This window comes from Etheostoma spectabile, chromosome 21 (assembly GCF_008692095.1).
Source record: "Etheostoma spectabile isolate EspeVRDwgs_2016 chromosome 21, UIUC_Espe_1.0, whole genome shotgun sequence".
Classification (NCBI taxonomy): domain Eukaryota; kingdom Metazoa; phylum Chordata; class Actinopteri; order Perciformes; family Percidae; genus Etheostoma; species Etheostoma spectabile.
This window is the reverse complement of record NC_045753.1, coordinates 5,843,985-5,860,449: the sequence shown is the minus strand read 5'-3', so window position 1 is coordinate 5,860,449 and position 16,465 is coordinate 5,843,985. Positions and strand designations below refer to the sequence as shown.

Here is a 16,465-nt window from a genome sequence, read left to right as displayed (position 1 = left end):
AAACTAAAAAAAACAATCGCCACACTGGACCATGAGGCCCCAGTGTCAGTGGTCGTTAGGCAGTTGCCTCTTTGCGTGGTCTGTAACCCAGCCCTGTTCATGTGAAAAAAATATGAAATTAACAAAAGCTATCAAGGCAGCTTAAAATACACAACCACTCATAACACAGTAATTTAAAAACTTACTCAATGAGCAGTAACAGCTTGTGTATGTATGTCAAAAGTAGGAATAAAACTTGAATTAGACAAAAATAAAGATCCATTGTCAAACAAATGTAAAAATAAATAATTCATCAACTCAGTTTAGTCTACCTCAAAATGTGAAATTCTTTTGACTAAGAAAATGGGGACATTGAATGTCACACAAATCACTTGCGGACATCAATTCATGAATAGGCTATCTTTATTGCAAATAAACAATCTCTGTACTCACTGTGTTGACTGGAGGCTTTCTCCCATTTACCATTAAATCAAATACTGGCTAATGGTAAAGGTACTTTTATTGTCACATACATGTAGCAAAACTCATTCTCAGCATTTAACCCATCCCTCAAGGGAGCAGTGGGCAGCAAATCACAGTGCCCGGGGGACCCACTCCAGATCTATGCCAGTGCCTTGAAAAACTAGTACATGTTTTTTGATTGTGGGGGAAACCGGCTCAAAACACAATGAGAACATAGAAACTCCACACACAGAGCCCTGGAACAACCTGGACTCAAAACCCAGAACCTTCTTGTTGTGAGGCCACAGTGCTAACCATGGTGCTCTTTATTTACATAATATAAAAATGTAAAAACTACCATAGACTAGGTAGTAATTACAATTGTCCAAGCCATAGTAATACAAAACAATGTGACCACTAAATTAGACCATGTCAACACAACAAGATTGCAAAATGCAAACTGCCCGCCACAGATCAACATTTCTTTCAATCAACACTCTGATAAAAACCATAAAGTCATGATAAAAACTGTACCATTCTTTAATTCAGTACAAAAGGTGCCACACAGGCCTCAAAGCAGTGAGACTGCTTACACAGGAACAGAAAATTGGATTTTTAACATTTCTATAACATAGATCGATATACAGACAGACTGGAGGTCAAACAGAAGAACACATTAAACCTTAGGTACAGGTTTCATGGTTAGAAATCTGATTTTTGTGCCTGTGTAAATCCAACCAAAAACCCAACATCATTGCTAATCTCAGGGGAACAGTACATACCTTTAATGACAGATTTACATTGTGATAACTCTAAATGAAAAAAAAATTAATCCTATACAATTAATAACAATTATAATAAAAAGGAAGACAGTACTATGTGACTTGACTTGTAATTGCTCCCATTTTCAGGGAAATTGCAACAGTACATTGTTTCATTCCACTTGGTCTGCTACAAGATGCCAAAGAAGTATATATATATATATATATATATTTAAAAAAAAAAACTCCATCACCCACTGAAAATGTGTCAGAATAAGGGGCTTACATATTTGGCGTTCACGCTTCCACATTTCCATGGTTCACTGTGTCTCCTTGCTGGCTGCTAATGAGCACAGCAGGGACTAAACCTGGGTATGTCCAGTTATGGAGCAGTTTGTCTAACATGTATGCTATTCTACTCTGCTCCTTTAAAAAAAAAAGAAAAAAGAAAAAAAAAGGCTTACTGCTGAATGGCATACGCTGGGATTTATGACCTACAATCCACTAGTTTTACTTCAAAAAGGAAGAATGCTTTGAAGCAATTTGTAATAAACTCATAAATTAAATTCAATTGATACAAAAACAAACATACCAAACTTTGAAATACCAATGTATCTATGAAATGACAATAGGCAATATTTCCCTTCTGCTCAAAGTAAAACCTTCTGCTTCCATATTAAACAAAAGAATGTATGGCATGGTCTCAGATTAATAATCATGTTAATAACAGTTGTTTGAATGAAAATTACCTAAGAGTACTTAATCATTCCATACTATAATTTACAGTGTGTTGTGACATTAAAAAAAAACAAAAAGTTGTCAGCATGTTTTTCTTCATCTTTCTATTTCTTCACATGGCATACTTTTGGGTCCAATCTTTTGCTAATTTGTTGTATCTGAGGAGCGAAAAGAAGAGAGTGAAGTAAGTTGGTGATAGCAGGTACGCACATGTCCGGCCCTGATGTTAATATTACTGGAGAATAAAGCACCACCCGAGCCTGCGTGTGTACTTACTTGTCTTTGTCGTTCTTGTACATGTGTGCTATGTCTGGAACTAAGGGGTCGTCTGGGTTTGGATCACAAAGCAATGAACATATGGACAATAAAACTGGAATGAAAAGGAATTTTAAAAAAAGATCACATTAGTTAACATGTAGATAAAGAATAAATTTATCCCTACTTTTAGTCACCAGGAGCAATGACTTCTGTGTCAGCATTGACTGGGAGTGGGAGGGGAAGGTATGCATTTGTTTGTTATTTCCACAAGAGAAACAAGAAGCAAACATTGTGACATCTGTGCATTGAAGAGTCTATTAAAAGTATCATGTTGATCAAGGAAATTGACATCGAGAGAGAGCGAGTACACCATTTTCTCCTCAGGCAGAGTGAAAAACAGAGAACCTTGATTTCCCATTGAAAACGCGCTCCTAAAGGTCCCGTAGAATACGGGCAGCTACAGTAGCTTGGAAAATAGTGTCATGGACACTGAATTTTAATTTACATTTCATCAGGCCCCAGATATTGACCCTCTGTGTTCACTTTACAGTTTGAAACCTTTTCCAGGTTAGTGGGATTGCATAACGCTCCATACCAATACGAGCGGTAACGTTTAAATCACCTGTTTCACGATGCCGTCTCCTAAGGTGCCATCTATGTGCTGGATTTCTTTCTTTCTTTAGCTAGCAATTAGACCCACTGCCTGCACCAGCATTGTACATAATGCAACAGCATTTAGTATGTGAATCAACCAAGACATATTTTATTCGTAAATAATACAGTCAAGTAATACAGCTCAAGTTAATTCAGTTAAGGCTTGTGAATATAAGGTTTAAATGTTATCCTAACCAAACCTTGGCCAAGAAAAAGCAAAGGCTGAGTTTACTTGCGATCATCAGTTATGTTAGCTTTGAAGTTCCATCCCGTGTTGAACGTGTTTAGAATAGGAACTCACCTGCTCACGTTAAGTGAACAGCCAGAATGAAAACTTGCATAATGTGTTGTTATGACAAAGTAGTGGTCACAGTGAGTGAAAATGTAATCTGAGATGGTTCTAGAATTGTTCATATATATATATCTATATATATATAGATATATATATCTATATCTATATCTATATATAGAGAGAGAGAGAGAGAGAGAGAGAGAGAGAGAGAGATACAGAGATACATACAGTGGGGTTCAAAAGTTTGGGCACCCCAGATAAAAATTTGTACAAGGTATTAACTCTGCAGGGTGCCCAAACTTTTGCAGATGCCATTTTTTTGTTTTCTGTTATTTTGAAAGTGTAAATGATGTAAATAAAATCTAACTTTTTTGTAAATATATTATACAAATGTCTAATCTGTCATTTGATGCCTTTTGGAGATTTTTTTCCATCTTTTGTTTGCTTCTTTATGCACATTATTTAAAAAAAGGTACCTGGTATGCCCAAACTTTCAAACCCCACTGTGTATGTATATGTTTATGTGTATATTATATATTTATACACACACACACAACTCACTGCTATTGTCAGCCGGCAACGTAGCTACTAGTGCACCCTCACAAATTGTCAACACTAACCTTAAAAGGTCCCATGGCATGAAAATTTCCCTTCATGAGGTTTTTTTAACATTAATATGAGTTCCCCCAGCCTGCATATGGTCCCCCAGTGGTTAGAGATGGTGATAGGTGTAAACTGAGCCCTAGATATCCTGCTCTGCCTTTGAGAAAATGAAAGCACAGATGGGCTAATCTGGAATCGTGAAACTCCTTACGAGGTCATAAGGGGCAAGGTTACCTCCCCTTTCTCTGCTTTGCCCGCCCAGAGAATTTGGCCCACCCATGAGAGAGAGAGAAACATCAATGCTTTCAAACGAACAAAGTGCAAAAACTACAGACTCAGAAATGGAACATACTACGGAAAGCTCATTGTGGGACTGGCTCTAGTGGCTGTACCAAGGCGGAATTTTTAGAAAGAGACTTCAGATATGGTATTAGGGGACCACTAAGGTCTAAATAAAAGCATTCAAAGAGCACCATGTCATTGGAACTTTAACTTACTGTTAACCGCTGGTGAAAAAAGTATAATGAAATTTGACATAATTTCAGATTTAAACTCTTTAAATTGTAGTACTATAAGTACACGTCAAGTGTCACTTCATAAGGTGACTTTGCAGCCAATATTGGGTGTATTCAAACAAATGGTGCAATAAAAATACAGATAACATGATAAACTGACATAAGATCTAAATAATGACAGTGGAGTTGCTATTGCAGTTACAGTTGGAACAGTGATAGCAACAGGAGGCTGTAAATACCTTTAGACACTGTTAGTGCTGGAGACCACTGTGACCGTAGAATGTCTAAACAGATACTCCCATTGCTGTTTATATTCGGGTGATAAATCTTAGTTGTGAATGCTACCTGTAAAAAAAGAAAAAAAAGAACAGTCACACAGGGTTGTGTGAGCAGAGAAGATGCACTTCCACAGTTACTGTACCAGTGTTTGCCTTGGCACAAAAGGTTCAGTCCAAAATGTGGCTCTAGTGCTGCTTACAGGACTGACCTTACAGTACTATCCAATCATTTCAAACAGCAAAAATTAAAGTATACGGTTACTGCAAATATACTATTTGTTTTTCTCTTTTTCTGGTAGTCATCTGTTGTGGTAGTTGGGTGCAGAATTATGAACACAAACTGAAAATAAAACTCTGCACTGTGTGGGAGAATAGTGTGCATACTCTAAACCTGCTAAGAATCAGGACGTAGTTTTTAAAACCCTAGCCCCCTTGTTGGCAGGGATTCAGAGGCTCAGAAACTATATAGTATGATATTTCAAACAAAAAAGCAAGATCAAAATTAGTTAAATATGAACAAATATGATCTATTTATTTGTTACTATATGGCATGTTGTTGGCAAGAGGCCATGGTACAAAGCTTAATAATACCTTCTAAGAGTGTATGTTTCATGATTGTGATTGTAATGGATTGTTGAAAATCCACCAACTGCTTGTTCTTGAGAACAGGCATCCATTACAATCACGGAATTGTCAGCTATTATTCCTTACATCATTTATGGGACAGGAGAGGGTTTTCTGATTGCACAACAACCACAATAAATTCCACATTATGCAAGCAAGCAAACCAGCTCATACCTTCGGTGGCTTAAATGGGTAGTCGGTGGGGAAGTGGATTGTGAGAAAGAAAACTCCTCCTTGGTAAGGACTGTCACCCTGATATAAAGACATGTGAGACATTGCTTTCAGTAAAACGTTTACACAGCATTCAGCTGGAGCCAAATGACTAACAATAAGCATGTGACACCTTCAAGAGCTTGTTTTTCTAGCCAACACTGGTGATTTTGGTTTACTGCTGTCACAAAGCTGGTTACCCACTCTGTAGTTACCAACCAGCTGTATGAGTGTGTCCAAATTGAAAAAGTGAAGTTCGTAATTACAAGCCAATCACACAAATTGCTGACAAAATCAAGAGCAGTAACTTGAAATTTGATTTAAGCGCTACTCTCCATGGGAAATGAAGGCTTTGCAGCAGCAGGAAGTAATAGACAGCAAGATGAACTATTTAGACTATAAACACACAACTAGAATAGAATGGCACTCCCATATTGACATCTGGCATTTGGTAAAAATTGAGCCACAGTAATACAAGGAGTTGCAAAACTATTGAAAGGAAGTTCAAAAGTGGACCAAACAAATCCCCACTGTGGTCTTAAAGGCCTATGTCAAACAACAAGTCCCGATAGCTACTAAGAGACCATAATGTAGTACAACCACAGGGGTATATATGGGAGGACTAAAAGCTATGATACTTACCGGACCCATTATGGTTGCTTGCCAATGAAACACTAAAAGCAATAAAGGGAGAGAGAGACAGGAAAATGTAAGCTGTAGACATTACAGACAAAATGTTCATCAGCCAGCATCAATCAGTTACAACGCACTGCGTCTTAAGAAGCTCATACCACTACCCAGCTTTCTCGATGTGAAGTACAAGTGAAGCCACAGGGAGGGGTACTAACCACAGCCCTTCCCTTCCCCGATTACGGTCTTTGCCTCCATTATTTAAAAAAGTAACCAATCTAACTGCAGGGTTCCCCCCACAAAGAATGGCTCATACTTAAGAAAACCCCCTCACCCAAATTTTTACTGTCTAATCGTAGCTTTGCAACCGCAAATAGGCACCGCAGGACTGTCAAGCTTTTGGGTTCTTCTCGCTGAAGTGGAAATCATTGATCGCGTTGTTAATTTTAATGACTTGTTTCAGTTCTGTTCAAAGATTCGCAGTCACTGAATACGTATTTCATTCACATATGTTTCTACGCGTAGTGGTCGCATCACTGTTGAAATGCACTTCACTACAAACCTCAGTAAATGAACGCATCACAGCTCAGATATTTTAGTACGTAAGAGGTAAGTGTATAACAATACTACAACGCATCTCCGCCCCCAGGGCAACAACATTCAGTGCTAACTTTCTTCAGCTCAGTAGTACGTTCAGTCTGTTTGTGGTCCAAGTTATTACGTTCAGTTTAGTACAAAATTAGCCTATAGAACACATAATATGAATGGCTCAGTAGTCTATTATTATCTATAATGTCTATTGTATATGTTGCACTAAAAACTCTAAGTTATGATACCTGCAGGCAGAGAACTTCTTTGTGTACCTGCAGTGCCACTAAGTATTGCAGAATTTCCCAACAATGGCTAGAATGATGGGTATTTGTAACATCTGACATTTGCACTACACTCAAAGTAGGCTAGTTGCTGACAAAGCTAAGGGGTGGTGCAGCTAGCTATGGAATCCGGACTGGAATCTGGAACCCCTCTTTCTGCCTTAACTACGCCTGGCCAACAACTGAAATGCTATCATCTTGAAAAAAGTCCATGCTGTCATTTCTATTTCTAGGAAAAAGTCTGTTTCTACGATTCCCTGATGTGTTAAAGTCTGCAAGAAACTTTTTCTTTTGCGAAATACATTTTGAGCATTACCACGCATTAACAATAAAAGTGCCAACAGGCAGTGGGAGCACTCAGAACATGAAATATGCATGTGTACTCACAGTCTTCTCCCACAGGGCCAGCAGAGCACTGTGCTGGTGGGTCTCTCTGCAGGTCATGCAGCTCCTGCTCAAAGCAGCAAAAAAATACTCATGTTAGCTAAACAGGTACTGATCAAATGTAATAAAAACATTTTTAAACTTCAACTTCAGTAAAAACTTGAGATCACATTTGAATCAAACCTTTTGGGCACTATTGTGATTTTGTGATGATTAATGTTTGAGTTTCTGTAAGTGACACTCCTTTCTATATGACTAACGCTGATTTTATCTATCCATTTGGTTTCTCTCTTTAACACAAAACTAAAGACTTTATCATGTGTACCAGATGGGTTTGACTGGCCCTCTCCACAACATCTCAAGGTATTCCTTAATGGATGGAGTACAAAGCAGACCCAGAGATAAGTTGTTTTTTTTTGTCAAATAACTGGTTCCAAGGTTAACTTTCATGTAAATAGAATTGCTTATTTTTCTCCACTACCTTCTCTCTCCTTTCAACAAGGTTGAAGCTGGGGGTGTGGCCTTGACCTTTGCTCATTTTAGAGCAATGATGTCTCTCTCTCTCTCTCATTGGTGGGTCAAATTCTCTGGGCGGGTTAAGCAGAGAAAGGGGAGGTAACCTTGCTCCTTATGACCTCATAATGGGCAAGATTCAAGATCGGCCAATCTGAGTTTTCATTTTCTCAAAGGCAGAGCAGGATACCCAGTGCTCGGTTTACACCTATCGCCATTTCTATCCACTGGGGGACCAAAGGCAGGCTGGGGTAACAAATATTAATGTTCGTAAAGTGAAATGTTCATGCCATGGGACCTTTAAGATAAAGATTCATTATATGTTTGCTATGTCACTTATAAACAAACAACATTAGCCCCAGTAGCGGAGTGAAGGGTGGACAATGATTTGGATGTAGTTGCTTAAAAAACTGTATTAGCTACATAGGGATTTTGGCCTGCATCACCGGATAGCAGACAGCCCTTCTTGAGGTTTCAATTGCAAATAACTTGTCTCAAAAAGCTTGCACTTTCCTCCAGCCATCCTCCCCTCAGGTTACTTCCTAGTTGCAAGGAGTGGCATAAGGGAGAATAGCGTTCAAGATATTCCCTAGGAGGAGCTATACCTATGTTAAAGCTTTCATGAAGTGCACACAATTAAGCAAAAACTTGTTTTTCACCACATCATATTAGTTCCTATTTTCCAATGAAAGTTATGGCCTTCATGAGGACTTGTGGTAGTTTTAGAGATGTTACGCTGACCCTATATCTACGTCTAATAGTCTACCAAGGCTGTGTTACCAATAACACGGAGAAACAGTAAGAAATAAATGGCATTTTGTGTTGAGAAGCACTATCCTTGTCACTGCATAACTTGTCTACCATCAAAAGGTAAAGTCCAAGTACAACAGGGCTGTTGTCCGGTTACTTAGACAAGTTAGATAACATTAGAGAACACACAACAGTGACAGCTTCGAAAATATTGACACATTAACATGAAAGTAGCCAGAGTAGTTGTTAGCTAAATTGTTAGCAAGCTAGCACGAAACTTTGAAGTTGTCACTGGCTGCTGTATCTGTTCTGGGAGGTGTCAACAAACAAATAATTTCCAAACATGTTACGAAGTTAGTCAGAAGTTGCTCTAATGCGGGGGTAGCGTTAATTATCATTGTTATTAAACCTTTTTTTTTTATAGAAATTAACTCTTACGTTCGCATCTACTGGGCCAGTTAGCTAGCTACCATTAGCTGGAAACCATAGCTAGCCAGTCAAATTTACCTTCTGTATTCTTTTCAGTGCCATGTAGATGCAGTTTGCTCCTCAACTCTCGTCGACTCGCGCTTTATTTAAATTTCAATATGATTGTTGGCGAACCAAATGGCTGTAGTTTATTCCCTGAGTACTTCGACACCCGGGGATGTTTGTGTTTTTATAAAACCTCTTTTGTTTCCGCTTTCTCCTGTTTACGGTCGGTCCTCCAAAGTGGATCATGGGAAACGTAGTTCTGAACATTGAAATTTGGTGTACAACAGAATGCATCCGTGGGAATTACACCATAAGTCTTGCATTGATATTAATTATCATATAGCACAGTTTCTGGTTAGTTTGAAGCCCATTGAAGGTTTTAGTATATTTTGGTTGCATATTTTTTATTATATAACGTGTCGCACATGTAATAGGGGCTATCACAAATTTAAAAAGACTAGGTTAAAACCTATGGCTGGACCATATGGTAGTGCATTTTAGTTCTTAATTCCACTAAACTTGAAAACGTGCTTAACTTAGGCCAAATTGTTACAGGGACGGTCAGCTGTGGTGTCTGTAACACAACTTGCTGGATATTAAATGTAAATTTGCAGTGGTCCCAGTGATATTTGTTGTTGTTTTTACATATTGTTGTTGTGTACTGACGTAGCACAACTACGAAAGAGGATTAGGACCACATGTGAAAAAAATGTTTCTGAGTTTAAAGTCAAAATTAGGGGAATGAAGTCATAATTCAGGAAAGAAAAACTCAGTATTTAGTATTTAAACTCAGAACTTGAATAACATGTTCACATGTGACCCTAATCCTCTTCTGTACTACGATCACATGACATGGTTAGGAGATGTTTGAGACAAATAATTGATTACTGCTTTATTTCAATGAATTCAACAATGTAATCATAATGTGATCACATAACACAAGTATGTTACTTTAGCCCCATTTTCACCATCCTGATTGATCTGCCAGTGCCTGAATTGGACCACAAAAGGTGCCAGTACCCTAATCCAGCAGTTGCAGGACATGATCATTGCATGTGTCATAGATATATTAGTATTTTTACATAATATAATATATCCCACACTACACACATACACTTCTGTATTTTGTATAAATGTCATTACATAGGCTACAACTTTCCTTTTGTACAGTTGTGTCACATGAATGTTATTTGCTTAATAAAAATGTTTATGTAGCTTTTGATACAAATCGAACTGCACACAAATATAACAATGCATAAATTCTCCAATAAATGAAATGAAAATATGATATCTGTTGGGCTACAGATTACATTGGATAATGAGAAGGAAAAGCCCAAAAGGCAAGTCCATAACAAATGGGCAAAACTGCATTCATTTAGCTCCAATGATACAGTAACATCAAATGTCAACTTAAAGTACCCTGTATCAAATCATTATAAATCCATATATCAATTAAAGGTCACATATTATATATATATATATATATATATATATATATCATGTCTTTTTCAACAAATGTTTTCCCAGTGTAACTAAAGACCCCAACCTATGAGATAAAAACATTGTCTCAAAATCACATGTGTGTGGCTTTAAAGTAATTTAAAGTGAAAAATACAATGAATGAAGAGCCCCATTATGTTGTGGTTTGGGGTTTTTGTTTGGGTGTATGTTTCCCTTCCTTTGGCCTCCTTGTGTTTTTTGTCTGTTTTCTCTGTGGTCCTGTGTTACTGGCCCTGTCTTGCTCCCCTGTTGCCTGTTTGTTCTACTTTCCGCTTTATTTTGGTAGTCAGCTTCCTGTCTTGTCTTGCCTTGTCTTGTCTAGCTTCACTTTGTTTGTCTGATTGTCCAGCCCGCCCTAATGTGATCCACCTGATGTCTCACCTGTTCCCCGTTACCTCATTACCTCCTGTATTTAACCCCAGTGTTCCTTTGTCTCTTGTTGGATCATTCCAGTCTTGTTTGCATTCCGTTTGTTTGCTTGTCCGCTGTCGCCCTGTGTGTCTTCCAGCCTACTTGTTTCCCTGTCGTCCTTGGCTACCTGTCGGAGCTCCAACCACCCCTGTGAGTTTTCCCTGGTGACCTGTTTTTTCCCTTTGGATTTGCCTGTTCCATGAGCCCTCGTTTGGATTGTTTTTTGGACTCCTTCCGTTGCTCCTGTGTTTTGTTGAACTGTGGCACTTATTAAACATTAGTTCCCTTTGCCTGCTACTCCGCGTCTGGGTCCTTCTTCATGCTGTCCCGTAACACCATTATACCAAAAATGGATTCATATTGCCTGCATAAACCTAAAAGAGCAAATGTTGCCTTAAAATCATTAGTGGTTTGGTTCTATTGATAATCAATTATCTATGTCAACAATCCTGTTGGTGTGTGTGTTTGTGTGTGTGTGTTTTAGTCTCCAGTACCCTGTTAGACATGAATAGAAAGAATATAGCACGTTGAGGTCTGGGCCATTCAACTAATATAATAGTATATTATATCATTACATAAGGCAGATGTAGGCCTACCGCATAAACACTATCATTATGTTATGAGCAAGAGAACCGACTGGACAGCACTTAATTTCACTGTAAACAGAGCTACAATCTGTTTACTGATCTCAGTACTTGTGTTTATGGAATTTTAGGCCAATACGAGTGATAGCATGAACTTTTAAACAGATACATTTAATTGTCAGTGCAATTATGGACCCATCGAAAATTACGGTAGGGGAAATTACATGACTGCATTTCTCAGGGGAGGTGTGTGTGTTTTGTGTATGCGGGTGCGAGTGTTGAAGATTTCAGGTGCTTAGATAACGTACATGTATTTCATTACGTAGACAGACAGCTAGTATATCCTAATTTGTAGTAGATTTACATTCACAATTGTCAATCACAAGCACAGAGATCTATCTCTGACCTTTTGACAGCTGTGTTGGAAATAATATTTTTAGGCATTAGTTATCGGATAAGATGCTGAGACTGACTAAAATATTGTCCTGATACTCTTGCTGATATAAGAAAGGAATCTCATAAACTTACTGTTGAATATCTATGCCACAACATATGTTAAATTAATAATACACATAACGGCAAGCAGCGATTCCGGGGTTTAAACCAACACAGGCTATTAGAATGCTGTAAAGGAGACTAATGATGCCCACGAGTGGGATTGAACATGCAACCTCATGTTTGTAAGACAGCCATGCTACTGTGTGTGTGGCAGGGTGAGGAGAAGTACCTTTGATAGAGCTCTGAGATCGAACACCAAAAACACAACCTATAGGAAATTACAGCACAGGAAATACGTATGACAAAATGGGTAGCAGCTACCACTAACACAATTTAAAATTAAAAAAGCACACAGACTTGTTTACTGAGGGGCCAGAGACATGGTTTAAAATAAGGTATTTTTATTAATACAATAATAAATACGTGGGGTGGTGATGGCGCAGTGGATATGACATATGCCTTTGGTGTGGGAGATCTGGGCGGCGCTAAGCTCCGGATAGAGCCACGGTGCCGCTGAAAAATAGTCTTAGGGTGGAGGGATATTGTTTTGGTGGAACATGTGTACGTTCAAAAGTTGTTGTAGTTGTGCAACAGAAAACTCACATTGGACAGATTGTCTAGCTAGCTGTCTGGATTTACCCTGCAGAGATCTTAGGAGCAGTAAATAGTCATCATAATTCCACTGGAGTTTAAAATTTCATCAAAAATAAAGTGGAAGGTAACAGGCATCTGGCCGAAAAGAGTGGAATCCGGTTGAATTTCCAGCGGCGATGGAGTAATCCCGGAAGTGGAGAACAGAACTAGAACAGAACTTAAAATGAGGCAAAATAGGGCAAAACAAGCAGCAGGTGGATACCTACAGAAGACACTAATGAATACCGGGGCTTAATAGCCGAGAGGGAAGACCCCTAAAAGTTAATTCGTTTTCTAGCACTGCTGGAGGTACAACAAAGCACAACACTGTTTTTCTCATTCTCTTCTCCAACATGTGAAATACAGTATTGGAAAAAGGTTCCCATTCTACATCACCACTGATTTCTAAAACTGATGTAAGCTTGTCCACACCTCAAAAAAATTGTTAATGCCAGAAGCATCATCTGAAACCACACTGTGACACACACGACTTATACAGTTGTGTATACGTACAGAATCCCAGATCCTGACATAGATTGACTTTGCTGAGTGCTGAACCCAGCCCTCTACCTAAAAACATGGGGACAAAGGTCACATGGTCATTCAAAGTAAAACCTAAATATTTATATTGGTTATATGATATCAACGTTGAACATGATTAACTGCGCTCCTTGCGAATAATTGCTGTCAGAAATGTACTTTTTTTATTTTATCCTGGTTTATCACTAGTCTACATCTCTGGGACCATTTTGCCATAACATTAAAACCTTGACAATCTATTTTAAAGCTAGAGTGAAGATATTGGTATCAGATGATCTAAGAAATACATTGGTACCAACCAACCTTGCCAATGCTATGATAAGATTATATACTATCATCTGCATAAAGTAGCATCCTAAAATCAAATATCTACCAGCAAACCTATTCTTTCAAGATGAAATACAAATGATGGATACAAGTTTATATACGGTTCTGTTAAAGTTAATGCCTAATGTTAAAAGTCATTAGTTTCCTATTACATTTACATAAGAGTGAAAACTTTATTTTCCCACATTTTCTTTACATGTACATAACACAGAGTCCCTGCTCTTATTGTCTATTATTCACTACACACTTTGTATTTCACATATTTCATGTTATCCATAGTTAGGTTTGTATGAATAGTCGTGTTGTTCCTCATTTATTTGTCTTGTAGTTCTATCTTATGCGTAGGCTGATCTCACAGGTAAACTTTAAGTTACACTTCTTGGCAAAACAGAAATGAACTGTCAGTTGATAATATAATAATATGAATAACATATTAGATTTTTTGGCACACACACTCTCATTTGTGTATTTATTTAGTTACAAAAGATAAGTATCAACTGTTAGAGGGCACAACAAATAAATAGAAATGACTGTTTCCTGCATGCACGCACTGCACAGCAAAAGCAAAACGAGGCAGATAGACACTAGATCGCACGATGGGAGGAAGTGGAGACTCCATCTTTTATCTTTTATGTTTATATCAGGCCCCCAGGAAGTGCGCTCAGCCTTGCAGCCAATTTCTTCCAGTGGCAATGAAAAATCCCCATGAGGCCCAAAAATGGTTTCCCCTATATGCCACAACCGTAAAAGAAATGTCTGTAAAACTATTGACAGGACACCTCGCACTCCAAAAAACTAATGAATGAATCCATGAACCATTTATTTTTTTAAACATGCCTTGAGCCAAAAAACTTCTGACATCACCCCAAAGTCATTGGCATGAGCGGGAACTCGTGGGCGGGGCTATTGGGAAAAACACTACTGAGCATATTCAATGGGCTTCATATCACAGAAGTAAACCTGTGAGCTTAGAAACTTTTTTGGCATTTGCGCCAAGCAAGTAATTCTATTGAACTGAATAGGCACCATTTTTGAGATCCAGTATCCAATTATTATACATCCATACTTTACAGTCTATGGTCCAAACAGGGCAAGTACTCCCGACCCATCATGGAATGCCCTCTGACCCAAAAAGACTTCTTTTTTTTCCTATGGGGAGAGTGGTGGATACAACCATAGACATAATAAAGAGCATGTGGTAATCGAGCAAGCGGGTGAGCAGGGTGTTGCCAGTCTCACCCACTATATATGTCTATGGATACAACTTGGAGGAAGTGCTACCCTTGACGTGGGCCAACATTGACATCTATGACACTGACCTTTTCAAGGTACATCCAAAGCCAGAAGCAATTATTTGACATTTAGCTGCGCTTTGCCTCTGTTCTTGCAATATGCTCTGCGCCCTACATATTGGTTTAACCTCTGATAATTTCAGTTGGTCTCAGAATGATGTGAAACGGTGTGCTTTGAGATCATAGACTGTAAATATAGCCTATGAAATAGGCTATAAATTTGGTAAATGAACACTCTCAAAATAAAAGACATTTTGAAAACAGCAAAAAAGCCAAAAGGTACAAGACCGGGAGTCAAACTATTAGAGAAAGTAATGGTAGAAGCTTGCTATAGGGGTGGCTCTGGCTCAGTGGTAGAGCAGTTGCCTGCAAATCGGAAGGTTGGTAGTTTGATTCCTAGCCCTGCAGTCCCATGTCCACGTGTCCTTGAACCCTGAGTTGCCCCTGATTGTAAATGGAGTGTAAATGTTTGTGAGTGTTTATCTGATGAGCAGGAGGCACCTAGTATGGTAGCCTCAGCCACAGTGTGTGAATGGTTCCTGTACTATGTAGAAGTAGCTTGAATAGTCGTTAAGACTAGAAAAGGACAATATATATATATAGTCCATTTTCATCTATCCGCTTGTGGTTTTGCAGACCTATACGGTAAAGGTTTCTATGGCAACAGCAAGTTGAACCGCAAATAAAACATGTTTTTCTTAAAGTTCCCATGACATGGATGCTTTGTGGTGCCCTAATACTGTATCTGAAGGTGCTCTTTGGATGCTTTTATATAGACCTTAGTGGTCCTCTAATACGGTATCTGAAGTCTCTTTTATATAGTCCTTAGTGGTCCCCTAATACTGTATCTGAAGTCACTTTTATATAGACCTTAGTGGTCCCCTAATACTGTATCTGAAGTCTCTTTTATATAGACCTTAGTGGTCCCCTAATACTGTATCTGAAGTCTCTTTTATTTAGACCTTAGTGGTCCCCTAATACTGTATCTGAAGTCACTTTTATGTAGACCTTAGTGGTCCCCTAATACTGTATCTGAAGTTTCTTTTATTTTTATATAGACCTTAGTGGTCCCCTAATACTGTATCTGAAGTTTCTTTTATTTTTATATAGACCTTAGTGGTCCCCTTAGTGGTCCCCTAATACTGTATCTGAAGTCTCTTTTATATAGACCTTAGTGGTTCCCTAGTACTGTATCTGAAGTCTCTTATATATATATTTTTTTTTGTGGTTTGTGTGCTTTTTCTTTTTGACGTTTATGTATTTAGTTGTGTTGGGTGTATGTGCAGTGCGTTTGCTAAATGCTGCTCATGTGTTGTCAAATTAATGAAGATGTTTTCTTAATTTACTTGTATTTTGTCTATTTGCATGTGTTTTCTTAAGTTGCAGCCCCGTTTGCCCCTGTCGGTCGCCGTAAAAGCCTACACAACTGGATGTTTTTCAGACGCAATAATCAAAAACTGGGGAGAAATTATTAACATCGACAAGCAAGATCTTGCACACTCGAGTGTAGCCTATGTAAAACACAGCAGATGAAGTGTTGACATCCACACGTCTATCGTTTTTTTTTTTAAATCTTTGGTCGCATCGTTGGTGCGATCTGGCATCCATGCATCCAGGCACGACTGCTGCCGCGAATGTAAGTTTACGACACTAATGGCAAGTGTCGCAAACCTGTGAGAGGCT

The 16,465-nt window shown here is 38.5% G+C and overlaps 1 protein-coding gene across 2 annotated transcripts; it reads right to left on the bottom strand.

The window, feature by feature from the left end:
- Positions 1–957: 957 nt before the first annotated feature.
- Positions 958–9,250, bottom strand: LOC116671549 (ubiquitin-conjugating enzyme E2 D4). Of its 2 annotated transcripts, XM_032502921.1 has the most exons (7): positions 9,031–9,249; positions 7,264–7,327; positions 6,017–6,048; positions 5,339–5,416; positions 4,502–4,607; positions 2,217–2,310; positions 958–2,098 (listed from the first exon to the last, which is right to left on the bottom strand). In XM_032502921.1, the coding sequence occupies exons 1-7, from the start codon at positions 9,052–9,054 to the stop codon at positions 2,053–2,055; spliced, it is 444 nt and encodes a 147-aa protein (XP_032358812.1). In that variant the 5' UTR covers positions 9,055–9,249; the 3' UTR covers positions 958–2,052. The 2 variants fall into 2 exon arrangements, with proteins under 2 accessions (XP_032358812.1, XP_032358814.1); XM_032502923.1 differs by lacking the exons at positions 958–2,098; positions 2,217–2,310 and adding an exon at positions 2,371–2,446 and having other exon boundaries at positions 9,031–9,250.
- Positions 9,251–16,465: the final 7,215 nt, after the last annotated feature.